This window comes from Perissodus microlepis, chromosome 7 (assembly GCF_051167445.1).
Source record: "Perissodus microlepis isolate ML-2025 ecotype Zambia chromosome 7, ASM5116744v1, whole genome shotgun sequence".
NCBI classification, from domain to species: Eukaryota; Metazoa; Chordata; class Actinopteri; order Cichliformes; family Cichlidae; genus Perissodus; species Perissodus microlepis.
This window is the reverse complement of record NC_140467.1, coordinates 24,822,619-24,839,107: the sequence shown is the minus strand read 5'-3', so window position 1 is coordinate 24,839,107 and position 16,489 is coordinate 24,822,619. Positions and strand designations below refer to the sequence as shown.

Sequence of the window (16,489 nt, the reverse complement as noted above, 5' to 3'; positions counted from 1 at the left end):
GGCCCAAACATGTTGATATCATGTATGTGTGTGTTTGTGTTTGGGAGAGCGGGGTCTTGCATCTACTGCTCGTCTCTTTCCTAGCACTGACTTTCTGACCCCATCAACAGGAAATCACAATCACCTGCTCTCTGATGCCTGCTGCAGGTGTCTGTCTGTTTTATATGCTGCTATTGTTGTTGTACAGTCATCTGCAATACTGCCACCTACTGGGATAGTATATATGTATTTAGTTCTGCTGTTCTGTGCAAAAATGACGCCCTGCTCTCTGATGAATGTGCTGGGGGATAAAAGTTAAAGGTACTCTGTGTGAACACAGCTATGAACACATCATTGTCACCACAGCTTACTGCCTCACAGCCACAATGGCACTCGTGCATGCACTGTGGTAACTGTGGCCTGGAAAACAGATGTTTTGAAAATGAAAAACAGTAAGGTGGGGCAACGGCACAGTTTTAGGTGGGGTTTGTTTCCTCCGAACAGTCATTTAATGCAACGCTTCAGTTCACCTGCAGACATCCAGCTGCACTGTCTCGTCCTCATCGGTGACAGCGCTGTGAGAGGCCTGGGCACACAGCAGCAAACACACAGCACCCAACTGCGTCCTCAGCTGCTACAGTCTTTGCACCACCCATTCAATAAAGCTGCTGAGGCTTTGAAAAGGGACCCAACACTTCATCCAAAGCATGAGCTAAAAACACTAACATCATCTCTAGCTAACATCTGTGGTGCTTCACATATTAACCGGATCCCTTTTTAATATATTAGGAGCTTGTTAGTGGAGCTCAACAGGACAATAGGATTAGTGGCCACACTGAAGACTGAGGGCAGCAGCGATGAACACACTGACCGATCACAACACAGGACAAAACACACACTGTCCTGGTGCCTTCCAGCTCCCAATGGTGGCCACCAAAGTTTTCATGCCTTTAAAAATACTAATAAAAATAAGAATAATCTCCATATTTCTCTGGCACTGAATGCAAACCAGATTTACTGAAGACAGTTCTATTTCTATTCAGTTTTATTCACAGCAGCAGTTACCTCAACATGCTCTGTATTGTAAAGACCCACAGAGAAACCCCAACAATCAAAAAACCCCATTTGAGCAAGCATTTGGCAGCAGTGGGAAGGAAAAACTCACTTTTAACAGGAAGAACCCCTCAGGGAGGGGCAGCCAACTGGACCCTTGTTGTGTGCCGGAGTGTGTACGGAAGAGTGCAGAACATTGTCATTGTGTTTTAGTTCCCAAGCTTCTTGATGAACTCCCCGGAGCTTTAACCTCAGTTAGTACCCGTTAATGAGCAGTACTCACTGTGGGAAGAGCTCCAGAAGTGGCTGCTTCCCTCTGCTCTTTGCAAGACATGCTGGAGCTGAACCCTGAGTGTTCGTCCTTCGCAATGCCTCCTTCCCTGCGGGCTGCTGCAGGAGGAATGCTGGTGCCGTCTTCAGACCATGACTGGCTGCGAGCTGCAGCAGGCTGGAGGGCTGCTGGTGCTCACACACAGCTGGAGAAGAAGAAACGAGAGAAAATGTGATGGTTGGATTCAACTGAAAACAGAACAGCTCCTGGTGGACAGAGAAGAATAGAGTGAAGGTGGCTGTAGCTCAGAAGTTGTAGCACGTCATCTGCTAATTGGAAGGTTGGTGGTTTGATTCCTGGCTGCTCCAATCTGCGTCCCAAATATCAGCCTGCGTGCCAAAGTTGGGCAACATACTAACAACCTAAAGTTGTTCCATGAACATCTGTGAATGTTAGAAAGCACTCACATAGAAAAATGTGCTTGGGTGAATGAGGCATTTTGTATAAAACGCTTTGAGTGCTCTGATAGAAATGCACCATAAAAGAGCCGGCCCATTTACCACTAACTCTGTATCTTTAAGAGACGTGTGTGTGATGAAATGTCTGAAAACAACAAGCAGAAATAGTGAAAAGGAAATGTATGTGGGTCATGTAGCAGTGCATAGAGCATCAGGGGGGCTGCCAAACAGCAGCAGAAACAGACTTGCCTCATATTTAGTGGACCTAAAAGGCTTCATGAAATGTTTAAAGCTTCAGTGGGCAGAAAAGTACAAACACTAAACCAATGCTGACTTAGACCGTAGTGAAGATTATAACAGCAATTTGGTGCTGACTGGAAGTCACGCAGCAGGACACGGCGCTCCGCTCAACAGTGACGTTCAGTGTAAACAAGGAGAACAACGGTGCTTTTGTCTCCATTCATTCAAACTTTCATTATTAAAGCTACAAAATCATCCAACGAACCATCTGACGTTAGAGAAATCTCACTGTTAACGGCAAAGCTGAAGTATTTCGGTAGGAAAACCTGATCCATGCATCCAAGATAATTCACGCACATTCATCATGTGTAACAAGCTTGGAGCACGCAGGTGGAATTCATTGTGCACACTCTGCACGACTGTCATGAAGTGAGTCGGGTAATTCTGAAGAGTCCTTAGTGAGCTGTGTGTGACGTTTGAGGACCACTGCTGGTGCTGTAACACAGAAAAACCTGCTTGCTCTGCTTGTGTTTACTGTTATAAACAGAGACTTTTCCTTCTGGCAGAGTGACACGCAGACTGACTGAACACGACTCAAACCTCTGTTTGCATTCTCCTCAGCCTGCTCTTGTGACCTTTTATAGAAACAAGTCTAAAAGTTTAGCTTTATTATCCAAGTGGCCTCCAACTAGGCCTTCACTGCAGTCCCTGAGTCCCTCTGGACAGTGTGTGTGCTGCTGGTATTTGGATTATTTTAATGCAATTATCTATTAAATAATATAGTTTCAAGTGCAGTTAATTGTGCTAACAGACCATATGAAAAGGCTGTGCTTCAGTTTTGGTGGATGTTAGCAGTTATCTGTGATGCATTCATACAGCCCATGGATGCAGCTCATTAAAATCTCCATCCTCTTATCGCAGTATGGAGACTTCTGGCCACAAAATCAAGATGATACCAGCTCAAGTTTTTTAAAAAGGTAACTTCACAAACCCATGGCTGCGGCTACTCTATGTCCATATCTTCTTCATAGGTTACCAATGAGCTGAGGGTGCAGATTACAGCCACAGGACTTTGTCAGTGGCGTCTGTGAAGTTGCACAGCACTGGGTGTGAGCCACCAACCGCAATGGCACCTTCAAACCACCACAGGGAGACATTCTGGACATGTCCAGCTGGGAGGAGAGCACAGGCAGACAAAGATTATGCTGCAGGGATTACATACCCCTTATAATCTGGAAGCACATGGGCTCCCCATGGAGAGGAAGTAACTTGTGGGTGGGACACCTGGTCTTCTTTGGTTAAGTGCTATGTTGGTGCATACTGAGATAAAACCCCTGTGCTAAAAGATGTATGAGGATCACAAGGTTCAGCTTCCTCAGACCGGCGTGGCTGCTAATCAAACGTGTGTAGTGCATGTCTGCAGGTGGAACCAGATAAACCTTCATAATATCCTGCTAAACGTTCTGAAGCTGGGACGCTGTGTTGTGGGTTCTGGCTCGGCACCTTGGTGAATACAAAAAAATTAAATAGCAAACCTTTAAAACTACACAATATGAATGTTCGACATAGCAAATGCCATCTGAGCTGGAAAAATCCGTCACAGTCTGAGAACTGAAGCTAACAGGAAGAAGACTGACCCTGCAGGGGCAGCCTGTACCTGTCTGTTCTCAACCTCTTCCAGATGAGGCTGACTCTCACTGCAGTAGTTTGCACAGAAATCATGCTCACTCACCAGGGCAGCTGCTCCAAAATGAGGCGACATCCATCCGTGTGTCGGGTCTGTTCGTGTCCGTCACTGTGACCGTTCCCTTCTGCACATCTGTGTGTGTGTTGCAGGGTGCTTGTGGTGCAGTCCTGTGGTGAGGCTGGCTGACATGCTTCAGGGCCAGGCTCTCAGCTTCCTCTGGACTCTACCACACAAACAGAGGCACACTGCTCTGAGCACTTCTTCAAAACTCTCAATTTCTGAGTTTTCTTCTAAATACCAGCAGCTTCAGGACCCCTCTGTCTCTTCTCACTCACCTGCTCCCAGTTCAGTAGGAATGCTTCTGTGTGCTGCACACCACACACTGCAGTCATCATTCAGATACACTCCTACAGGCTCTTTGTCAAACCTGTCAACTGTCAACTCAAGTACATCTGCTCACATCTGCCTGTTTCCTCACAGGGATGCTTTGAAGTGTGTCACACAGCTTTCTGCTGCCTAATCATCATTCTTAAACAGGATGAACAAAAAAACATCACCCTCCATTGTGGAAACTGCAAACATGACCTGCAGCACACACTCATCACACACATGTCACAAAGGTGCCCCATGCTCTCAAACTGTGGTACCTATATTATTTTATAATATATATATTTTAAGAAATCCTTAACCATGAGATCCCTGAAACTGAATTTGTACTAGGTTTTATCTTGCTTGAGAAACAAAGTATATTTGTTTTTACACCAGCCAATAGGGTACAGGTTTACTAGCATAGCCTCCTGTGACATCTGACCCACATTAAACTCATGGACTGAACACACACCCACAACCACCTACGCACACACAATGGACAAAAACAAACAAATGGCCAACTGTACCCTCATACACACAATAATAACATGGACTGAACCACCACTCACAACCACTTGCACTTTATATAGCCTCTGTACATTCTGTACAATACGATAATTATAATTCTACAACTGTTTACAACTGTTTATAACTTGCATAGTTCATATTTCTGTATAGTTTTCATATTTATATCCTGTTCATAGCCTGTACATAGCTTGTACACCCACTACAGCCTGTACATACTTATAGTTATATCATATTCATAACATACCTTCATACCATGTACATTGTAACATACCCATAATACACCCATATTTTGTACCCTCATACCTATAACAGACCCATTTCTGTAATATATCTATATATCTATATTACTGCTAATATATATTTTGTAATATATCTATATTATGGCTAAAGTACTTTCTGGATGGATGCAAACTCTGCTCTGTCTCAGTCTCAGTGCACACAGTCTGAGAACTGAGTTGTTAATAATGTCCCTTGATGGAGGTTTCAGTCAGGTACACTTGTAGTTGTGGGTGGCAGTCATTAATAAGTAATAATCATATTAGAAATAAAACTGGCTCATGTGTACGTCAGTATTGTAAACAGGCCTGCTGCCTCACAGTGCTGACTGCTTTCTTCAACATATGAAGACGTTTGCCGCTCTCTGTTGTCAGGCACGTACAATCCAAACTTTAACACTCTTGTGCTCATATTGGAAGTGATCAGTTGCTGCAATAGTCTCACATCATTTCCATCCATCCCACCAGTCACATGACATCATGACAGGGCTGAACCAAAGGAGCTCTTTAATGCTGTTACCTGTATAAAGGAGAAGGTCTGCTGCGAGTGTGTGTCCACTGATCCATCAGGGCGAGCCAAACACAGTGTCACCAAGACCTGTTCACACACATTATGGCCTACACACACACACACACACACACACACACACGCACACACACACACACACACAGTCAGTTTCTGGCAGGTGATCTACATGCAGAGAACCTGATACGTGATGTGTGCTAATGTGTGATCTATGGGTGTGTGATCTACAAAACCATCAAAATTATCACTCACTCACCAACAAGTTATCTACCTCAGTTCATCCATAAGACAATTAAAGAGTAAACAAATTCACTAAAGCATGAGGTTGAAGAACTGAGTACAGGAGTCTGCACTGTGAGTCTGTACAGATGGTCCCAGGCTCCAGATCCTAACCTAACGGAGCTCAAGTCTGGATTAGTGGAACCAACACAGGACTGCTTCAGTGGACGGTGAAAGCAGGAGGGCTCTGTAGCAGCTCCACTCATGTGAACACACATACTTTCATCCACCTGCAAAACTTCTGCACTCTCTGTTCTGGTATTTCAAAAATCCACTCAACCAGCCACGCGAGTGTGAGTGTGTGCATGTGCATGCATGTGTACACGTGTGTGTGTGTGTGTGTGTGTGTGTGTGTGTGTGTGTGTGTTATACCTGGACACATGGCCTGCAATGTGACATGACTCACTCGCAGTGTGCTGCTCACGTGCCTTTGTGTAGACCCAGAGAAAATCAGGTAAAAGTCTGCTTCCTTCTCTTCGCCCTCATCAAGCTGCACTGTCAGCACACAGTCTCCCTGACAGAAGACAGTGTCACAAACATGGCATCGGTGATTGACTGCAGCAATGCTCACAGATTGCTGAGAGTCAGCAAACACTACCTCACATCAGCTACTCTATCACAGATGATAGATGGAAAAACAGACCTATAAGTTTGGAAAACGCCTGTATGGCTGAAGCTAGATGATGTTTTCAAATGGTATGGCCCCTGTGCTTCACAAAAGGAACCTCACTCGAAACAGAAATGATGGCATGTGACAGATCTGGGTCTGTGCCATCTGCTGACTGTTTGGTAGTGAAGTGTGTTAGCATATTTGCTAATCAGCTGGCTAGCTGGTGTTTAAAGTGCATTTGCCACACCAGGCAAGTTTAATAAGACATTCTAGCTCCTTTACAGCTCATTATGATGCCTTATAAAAACAACAGATACTTACATAAAGCAGAGCTTCCCGTGGATTCAGTTTCATGGTGTCAGACACTAGAAGAAGAGGCAAAGCAGAGATGTAACATTCACTGTGCCAGAGGAAATACACCAGGAAGTATACCAGATCTGCAACATGAAAGGTCTGTAACAGCTGAAGTGAAAAACAGTTATCTTCTCATGAAAATGACATGCTAGGATGTGTTCGCTGACAAACTGTATTTTCATCATCGTCTACACATTACATACATGCTTGATGAAGCTGTCTGCAAAGACTGTAACATCTTGCCACCCTCTTACACACTGCTGCAGTTTTTACAGGGATGCGCCAACTGAAACTCTGAACCAACACAGCACATAAAGGTACTTGCATTTAGTTTTTTTATATTCAGAGGCCAAGATCAAGACAACACAGAGGAAAGTTGCTATATGCTGCATGCCAGTGAACAAGACATCTACTCACTGATCCACACCATGAGGATCATAACATTGGAATGTCATTCAGACTGGAGAAATGTATTCAGACGGTAGCAAAGGGAGGGAAGGTAATCAGACTGTACTACCAGAAGGCAAAACCGCAGACATTGAGACAATCCAGCACGTAACAGCGGGGTGCAATATGCCAGGAGGGCAGGGCATACATGGAATGCCATAACCAAGGCCGGTAGAGTATACAGAAACATCTGTGCCGAGTACGGCCTGGAAATCAAAATGGGTGGTTGGGAATGACCGAACTAAGATTCTGTGAGACTTCCAGATACAAACAGACAAACTGGTGATGGTTTACATTTTAGTCTAATCTAAACAAAGTTTAACACACACTGACACACTTCCACATCCTTTCCTTGAAGTAAACCATGCTGTATGTTCTGTAATAGTGAGATGTTTGCTCAGCCTGACCTGATAAGAGGGTTATGTTCATTTTTCCAGACGCAAACATTAAATAAGCAGTGGGTTCCTAGGAAGTGGAGCATGTGCGATATGTTCTTTCTGTGTGCGCGGAAAAAAGATTTTTCTACTTCAGCGTATTATCTTATCTGTTTGAAAAGAAAAACACTTCTTAGCTGTGAATGTTTTGTCTTTGGTTTTTAATATGAGATTTTAGAGTGCTTCATACGCTTCACTATTAGCAGTAGCTGAATTACTAGAATGAGCAGCAGTTTGAATGTCAGACTTAACAGGAGTGGCACTGTGACGGCAGCACCATAGTCTGGCACAGTCTGTCACTGTGCAGCAGCTGTGGAGACGTGCAGGTGGACAGAGTGTCGCTCAGCACATGGCAAGAACTTGTTGCAGCTTTAACTTGACAATGTAGCAGTCTGCATGACTCACTTACTGTTCAAACCACACTTATTACTGACAAGTGACAGAGACACAAAGCTGCATTCAGCTCTCGTACATGCACTGATTTGGTCAGCCCTTTCACAGACAGGAAGCAGGAAGTCAGAACGAAACAGGGGAATCCTTACACACCCAAAGGACAAGACTATTTCTCTCAGACACACAAACACACAGACACACAGTCTTTGTATAACAGAGCTTTTTAGAGCCTCTCATTCATGAACTGGTGGGAGGTTTTATCATTACGTCAGGTACTTAACCAAGCTGTAAAGAATCCTGCTGACTGCTCTGTAGCCAAGACAGAAATCTGACATTTTGTCTGTTTAGCAAGGAGTCTTTTTCTCATTGGCTGGCCACAAACGGCAAGCTCTGTTTAACTCTGTCTTTGTCTTTTATCACAACTGTGCCCAACGTCTGAGAGTTGCAGTGAAGCTGCAACATAAAGGAGGACATCAGCAACACACACTCGCAGCTCTGCTGCATTTTTACATTCGATATTCAGTCTTGCTTGCAGCGATTAATGAGCTCTCACATTCCTGAGCTGAAGAGTTCTGCCCTGAGGCTGATTCATGCTTTCCACTCATGCCACTAGACTCTGGTACCTTAGTGGCAGAGTTCTCCTTTGCTGAACATGAACATCTTTAAAGTCACTTCTAAACTGTTACTGAAGAAATCAAATGACAGCTGTCTGTGCTTTCTATATAAAAGCAGCGAGTATTTCTTTAGCATGACAATTTGTGTGTCAATTAGAGACTTCATCCAGGTTAGTGGGTAAAGAGGCTCGCTCAGTAGAGACTTCTAAGTGGCTAAACCGGATCTTCTTGTCTTTCTGCCTGCAAAGATAATCCTCACCCTCCCATGGATGGATGTATGCGTCGTGTGAATGTGTGTATAAATCTGTGTGTGCCTGCTCACACCCCCCATCCCACAGCAGGGGCTCATTAGACATCAATCTGTTCACTGATTCTGCTCTGCAGCTGTCCAAGTACAGACTATCAGCTTTAATTCAAAGGGTTTAACAAAGAACCGAATCAACTCTTTAGGAATTATGGCCATTTTTACAGTCTCCCATTTCCAGAGGCTCAAAAGTAAGTGAGCAGTTGATGACAAACTGATTCATGACCCATAAAAGATCTGGAGTCAATTCTAAGTGTTGAACTTGCATTTGCCATCCAAAACAAACTGCAAAAGCAACCCAAGAGAGACTATAATATATGGGTTAAGAACTTTTCAGACAGGATTCTCACTGAACCTGAAAAGAGAGTATTAGCCAAAGGACTCAATTTTGCCATTTCTCCACAACAGTTGCCCATAGTGGACCTCATCACAGCCACAGAATCTGCCATACGGATTAATAAATTATCACAGACAGAAGCAGAGCAAATCAGGATGAAAGTCTCAGCCACGCTCTCCAGTGCCAAAGTCCCTCCATCCAACCTCACAATACAGGAAAAGAAGGCCGTCGCTTCCCTGAGCAAAGACCACAACATCACTGTTTTACCAGCTGATAAGGGAAGATGCACCGTGGTCCTAAACACTACAGATTACCATACAAAGATCACTACTCTCCTCAGTGACAACAATACCTACGAAGCCTTAAAGCGAGACCCCACAAGCAGCTACAAAAAGAAAGTTATAGTTTGCCTTCAAGACTTTGAAAAGGACAAAATTATTGACCGCCTTACATATCACCGCCTTTACCCAGGGGATGCCATACCCTGCATCTACGGACTTCCAAAAATCCACAAGGAAGCTGTCCCACTCAGACCCATAGTCAGTAGCATAAACTCAGCCACTTATAACATTGCTAAACACCTTGCTACCATCCTTGCTCCTCTTGTGGGGAACACCCCACACCACATCAAGAACTCCACCGACTTCACCGACAAGGTCCAGAAACTTACCCTGGATCCAGATGAAACCATGGTGTCCTTTGATGTAGTCTCTCTCTTCACTTGCATACCCACCACGGAGGCCGTGGAGACCGTCAGAAAACGACTACAAGAAGACAGCTCCTTGGAGGACAGGTCCAACTTCACACCCGATCAGATTTGCACACTGTTAGACCTCTGCCTCACCACTACATATTTCAAATACAACGAAGGCTTTTACAGACAAAAACATGGCTGTGCCATGGGCTCCCCCGTGTCACCTATTGTAGCCAACCTTTACATGGAGGAAGTGGAAAGGAAGGCTCTTGGCTCTTTCAAAGGAAGAGTACCCAGCCACTGGTACAGATATGTGGACGACACCTGGGTCAAAATCAAGACGCAAGAAGTGGAATCCTTCACTGCGCACATTAACGCTGTGGATAAAAACATCAAGTTCACCAGGGAAGACACAAAGGACAACTGTTTGCCTTTCCTGGACTGCGCTGTGCACATTGAAGAGAACGGCAAACTCAACATCGAAGTTTACCGGAAGCCCACACACACGGACCAGTACCTCCTCTTTGACTCCCATCACCCTTTGGAACACAAACTTGGAGTAATTAGGACCCTACACCACCGGGCAGAACATGTTCCCTCTAAGCCTGAAGGAAAAAAGAAGGAACACACACATGTAAAGGAAGCACTCAAAACGTGCGGCTATCCTAAATGGGCGTTCTTAAAGTCAGCAAAGAGGCACAGAAAAGAAGACCAGACACCAGCGAGGGAGGATAAGAAGGACAGACGCAACAACATTGTCATCCCCTATGTAGCCGGTGTATCAGAAAAACTTAGGAGAGTTTTCTCCAAGCATGACATCCCGGTGCATTTCAGACCCAGCAACACGCTCAGACAAAAACTGGTTCACCCGAAAGACAAAACGCCAAAACACAGACTTAACAATGTGGTGTATGCTGTACAGTGCAGCGAGGAATGCCCAGACCTCTACATTGGAGAGACCAAACAGCCACTTCACAAGCGCATGGCACAACACAGAAGAGCCACCTCCACAGGACAAGACTCAGCAGTCCATCTGCATCTTAAGGATAAAGGACACTCTTTCGAGGATGCCAATGTTCACATTTTGGACAGAGAGGACAGATGGTTTGAAAGAGGAGTGAAAGAAGCCATCTATGTCCACTGTGAGCGACCATCTTTGAACAGAGGCGGGGGTTTACGACACCAACTCTCTGCCATTTATAATCCAGTTTTGAGATCCCTTCCCAGACGCCTTAACGCCCACTCACATCCTGGGCCATCTGACCTCAGGAATTCGCATGATAAGGTGGGGCCAGGTTTCACAATGAACACACCCGAAACTCTGGCTGATTGGGACCCACACCCAGTTTCACACCTTGGCTCAGGCGATTAGAAGATCATCAGGGGGTCCTTTTGTCCCTCTGTGGGGGGATACTCCCACTAGGTTTATATCTGGGACTCTCCACCATTTGACCTTAGAACTGAAGAAGCTTCTCGGATGAGAGGTGAAACGTCTTCAAGTAAACTTAAAGAAGTCCAGACGCTTTTCTTTGCAAGCTCCTTTGACTATAATATATCATTTAAAGAAAAAAAGGTAGACAAATCAGGTAATCTGTCTGTTCTCTGGTTTCTAGTAAAGCTGACCACATTTAAAAATCTGCACATTTCTGGATTTCATAAAGTCTCTTTGGTCGGGTAGACTGACACAGAGAACTTTTTCCCTTTTGGTGGCTCGGGCTTTAGTAACTATTATTTTGTCTGTGTCTATTAATAAGTGTGGACATTAACTTTAATAGAAAAGTCATAATGTCTGCGTTCATATCTCTTGGTAAATATGGAGGTCTAACACTTTTCCGTTTCAGATCGTGTTGGGTTAGGGTCAGAGGGCAACAGTGGGCTGTAGAAGGTTAAATACACTGTGCAGGTTTAGAATTAAGAGTTAAGTGTTGTTCATTCGATTTCCTTTTTACACCTATTAGTATATTGGATCCAACTATGGACAGGTCACAGCAAAATCTGTCAAATAACTAAAGAAATTTACAGGCTTGTTAGATATGTGCAAGAAAAAAATGAATAAAAGGAAAAAGCATGTTAAAATGGAACACTGAAAATAGGGGAAAAGCTGCTCCTTTACCAAATAATAGCTTACCAGTGGACTAAACCTCATGGGGAGAAGTTTTAAATCCAATATGTTCCTCCTTTGACTTCTTAGCACAAAACTCCCCAGATTGAAGAAGCTCTCCACAGGCACACTCGAGGGTATTGCTGTGTTTCATGGAAAGAGTCTATCCTGAAAAAGTTCGGGATCCTCAAATATTCAATAACTTCAGTGTCTGAGTGAAAGGAAGCAGTATCCTGCTCTTCAAATACAAAGAAGTCATTTTCAGTGATGCAGCAGGCCGAAGTCTGTCACTAAAGCGCTGCATCTTACTGCTCACTGTGGGACAAATGATGACAGTCAGCACTTTAGTGCTTCTCTTCTTTTACAATGTGGTTTTCGTCTCGATCGTGGACAACATAGGTTGTCCGTGATCGTTGGCTTTGTTCAATACTAAGGCAGTATGAATTTAGAGAAAGTGCATTTATGCTGACCTCTGTACTACAGCATTAAGCAGACTAGCTGTCATGGAAGAGCCTGAAACAGAATTTATACTGCTGCCACTATAGCACTTATGTTCACCAAAGTCACAGTTCTGACTATGAAATATTCCTGAAGGACCTGATTCCCCCATTCAGTGATGGCTGTAATGTCTACTCCACTGTAGACAGCAGTCAGTTTTTGGATGTGAATGTCACTGATATGGGATACTTGTCAGTGTACTTGATTACTAAAATAACCCACAGCTGCAGTTTTATATAAATGGTTGTAATTTGTCATGGATTTTTTTAGGACTCATCTGCTTCTGTGTTAAAAGCCTTAATAAGTCCCAACCTTAATAAATGGCGGGCTCCATACGGTCAAATTGTGTCCCCATCTAATCGTTCAGCTATAGCACATGCTGATGAGCGAGTTACACAGTGTTCTGTGACCATGGCAGACAGGTAACTATACTCTATAAATATTCTAGGCTTACAGACTGCATACAGACTGCTGCCCTGTGCTGCTGTTTGACGCCTTTGCAAGAGAAAATAAAAAAAAAACAGTTTCTGTGCTGTGTGCACCTCAATTCATTTCATATTTCCACAACGACCTTGGTGTCAGCTATGGGATCCTATGACTGACTGACATCTGGGGTCTGAGATGGACATAGACTGATTATCCCTGAAAAGTGCTAAGACCAACTACACTGGGATTTTCATCAGAAGACCACATTGTCTTCAAGGGTGAGAGATCCGAAGAAATTGTTATAATTTTGAAAAAAGAAAATTAGGAAATTGATTGTTTCTCTGTGTTCACACCTGGTGTAGAGTTCATTACAGGGCCGAGTAAACCCAGGGAGCTCAGCAGAACAACTTTAAATGACTTTCAAAAGGAGAAAGTAACCGAGGACCTGGTCGTCCTCACTGTATTGACTGCTCCATCATATAATAGTGGAAAACAGTTTAGATTTATAGCCTATAGACAAAATGAAGGAAGATTCAGCATGAGGAAGCTAAATCAGCTGGAAGAGAAAGCAGATCTTAGAATACAAGAGGTAAAATGGTAAATGAACTGGTTCTTAAATAGTGGTTTTCTACTCTACCTGAGCATTCAAAGCTCTTTATACAACAAGCCTCTTAAACACACTTAAAGCCATTCAAACAAGCACTTTTTTTCCCCCTATGCTTAAGTACTTTCATTCTAATATTCAAACTCCAATGGAGCACAACTTGAGGTTAGTATCTTGCCCAAGGTTATTAGGCATGCACACTGGAGCAGGCAGGGATTGAACCACCAACCTTCTAATTAGTAGATGAGCAGTGCCCTACACTACGAAGCTCGTTCAACATATCCAGGGTATCTTTCAGTTATCTGGATTCACTTATCTTAACACTGGGGATCAGGCTAAACGGTCATACAAAGCTGGTTATCAAATCGCTAAGCTAACCCAGGGTTAACTACTACCTACTCCAGCAATGTTATCAAATGGCGACAAAAAATATCAAAAGGTTATAAAAAATATACCAGTAAAATGCACAACTTCGGAGAAGTGAATGAAGCTTCGGAGCAGCTTAAGTCACCATTGTGATTTACTCCAGTAAGAAGTCAACCACCTTTGTAGTACAAAAAACCCAGGGTTAACCCTAAAACTCCAGCAAAGAAATAAAATTATTTTACTGAAAATCCCAAACCCCCTGGAAGCATTAAATGTGTGAAAGTATGAGTGAGAATGCAGGGACAGAAAGGAAGCTAAAAAAGGATAAGGGTAAAACAGATAACTCGTCTCTAGAGTTATCTTGATTGTATCCTTTCTTAGAAGTGTCATGGACTGCTATGTTCAAGGCAGAAATAGGACTCCAATGCAAACTGAGGGTTTAAATACACAAGAGGACATTAGGAAGGAGTGGAAACACCAGAGGAACAACACAGAGCTAAACTAAATCTAACTAATGAGATAAGGAGATGAAAATCTCAACACAACACACTTGACACAAGCAACTATCTGTGGTGAAGTGTGGTTTGTGGTTCAGCTGCAGGGGAGAGATGAAGCAGTGGGTTCGGGGTGTGGTGTCAGAGGAGGCTGACCAGAACAGCTGATTTCCATTATCTTATCATGCCTCCCCTATATAGGTTGGACACCGAGAGCTGATGGGAGAGGTGTGTATGGTGCTGGATTGAACGGAAGTATGGCAGCTGGAAAGCTGTACGAGAAGACTGAGCAAAAATCCAATGTAAATAAACATACACATACCTTGTAAAGTTATGTGCGTCGGGTCCTTTGTCACACTTTTAAAATAAAACAGGAAGTAACTAACACTAAGACCAGGACTAAGACATACAAACTTGACGGAGCAAAACCTGGCGTAACGATCCTCTTTTCTACCAAGACTAGCGACTGGAACATGGAATGTCACCTCTCTGGGTGGGAATGAGCCTCAGCTAGTGCATTAGGTTTAGAGGTACCGGGTAGATATAGTCAGGCTCACCTCAGTGCACAGTTTGGGCTCTGAAACCAGTCTCCCGGAGAGGAGCTGGACTCTGGTTCAGTTTGGAGTTGCCCTTGGTGAGAGGCAGCAGGCTGGGGCTCCGTTAGTCAAACTCGGATACAGGAGGATCAAAGCGGTTTTCAGCCCGGTCGCAGAACACTGGAACAGCTCTTTACTCTCTCAAGGATACTTGAGGATGCATGGGAGTTTGTCCAACCAGTATACATGTGTTTTGTGGACTTGGAGAACTCGATCCTTAAACAACCACTGCAAGAGCTTGGTCTGCATAACTGGCAATAAGTCGGACTCCTTCCCTGTTTGTGTTGGACTCCACCAGGGCAGCCCTTTCTCACCAATTCTGCTCGCAATTTGACCATCGTGCTAAAGCAAGATCTGAGCATAAAAGCAAAACTGTCGATTTACCGGCTGATCTATGTCCCTACCCTCACCTATGGTCACGAGCTTTGGCTAGTGGCCAAAAGAACAAGATCGCAGATACAAGCGGCGGAAATTAGCTTTCTCCAAAGGGTAGCTGGCTTCTCCCTTAGAGATTGGGTCGGCCCTCCAGGAGGGGCTCAGAGTAGAGCTGCTACTCCTCCACATCAAAAGGAGCCAGTTGAGGTGGTATGGGCATCTGATAAGGATGCCTCCTGGGCACCTCCTGAGTGAGGTGTTCCGGGCATGTCCCACCGGGAGGAGGCCCCGGGGCAAACCCGGGACACACTGGAGAAATTATATCTCTCGCCTGGCCTGGGAATCCCTCGGTGTTCCCCTTGGACAAGCTGTACGAGGTGGCAGGGGAGGTCTGTGCTTCTCTGCTTAGCCTGCTGCCTCTGCGACCCAGCCCAGGATAAGGGGCAGAAAATGGATGGATGGATGGATGGCATGACCTTAAAAAGACGGTTCATGGTCGAAAACCCTCCAAGGTGGCTGAATAACAACAATTCTGCACAGATGGGTGGGCCAAAATTCCTCTTAATTACTGGAATTATTACTGCTAGTTTCACACGTGTATTATGTAAACTGCAGAAAACATACACACACTGCCATTGTATGTCAAACACATATAAAGACTGAAAAAACATGCACGCGCACTCACACACACACACACACACACACACACACACACACACACACACACACACACACACACTTGGCTCTGGTGACAGAAACAGAGAGAAGGACATGTTTCCACAACTTGTTGTAATTATGTGTTTTAAGACTGAATGCTGACTCCGGCTGTTCTTTCCAAAGATTTACGGTGAGAGCCTACCTCAGCTGGTGGTAAGCTATGTCTGGTATGGCAGGAATGACAGAGTAGCAGAGAGAGAGTGGAAGGAAGAAGTGAGGGGTGCTGTGCTTCACTCCGTCACAGACTTCCTCTGGCTGCACAGTGGAGCTGCAAAAGGCTGGGCTCTTATCACAACACACCAGCTCAGCCACAGCCAATCAGCTGCTGCTTCTGGCAAAGCTCAGCCAGCTTTTAACCCACATTTTACAGGCTTTCACCTTGAATAAAATACCAAGGCCCAGATTATAAGGACCAGAGGTAACAGCAGAGAATGAAAACGAACAGAACACTGAGTCAGAT

The 16,489-nt window shown here is 44.4% G+C and overlaps 1 protein-coding gene across 9 annotated transcripts in view; it reads right to left on the bottom strand.

The window, feature by feature from the left end:
- The window catches only part of LOC146383147 (uncharacterized), a 61,233-nt gene that overhangs the window by 36,704 nt on the left and 8,040 nt on the right, over positions 1-16,489 (bottom strand). For all 9 annotated transcript variants that reach the window (XM_084934329.1, XM_084934330.1, XM_084934332.1 and 6 more), the window contains 5 exons: positions 6,597-6,640; positions 6,038-6,179; positions 5,381-5,478; positions 3,734-3,911; positions 1,316-1,508 (listed from right to left, as the gene is read on the bottom strand). In XM_084934329.1, coding sequence (XP_084790455.1) covers positions 1,316-1,508; positions 3,734-3,911; positions 5,381-5,478; positions 6,038-6,179; positions 6,597-6,629 — 644 coding nt within the window. In that variant the 5' untranslated portion in view covers positions 6,630-6,640. The remainder of the gene's footprint in view (positions 1-1,315; positions 1,509-3,733; positions 3,912-5,380; positions 5,479-6,037; positions 6,180-6,596; positions 6,641-16,489) is intronic.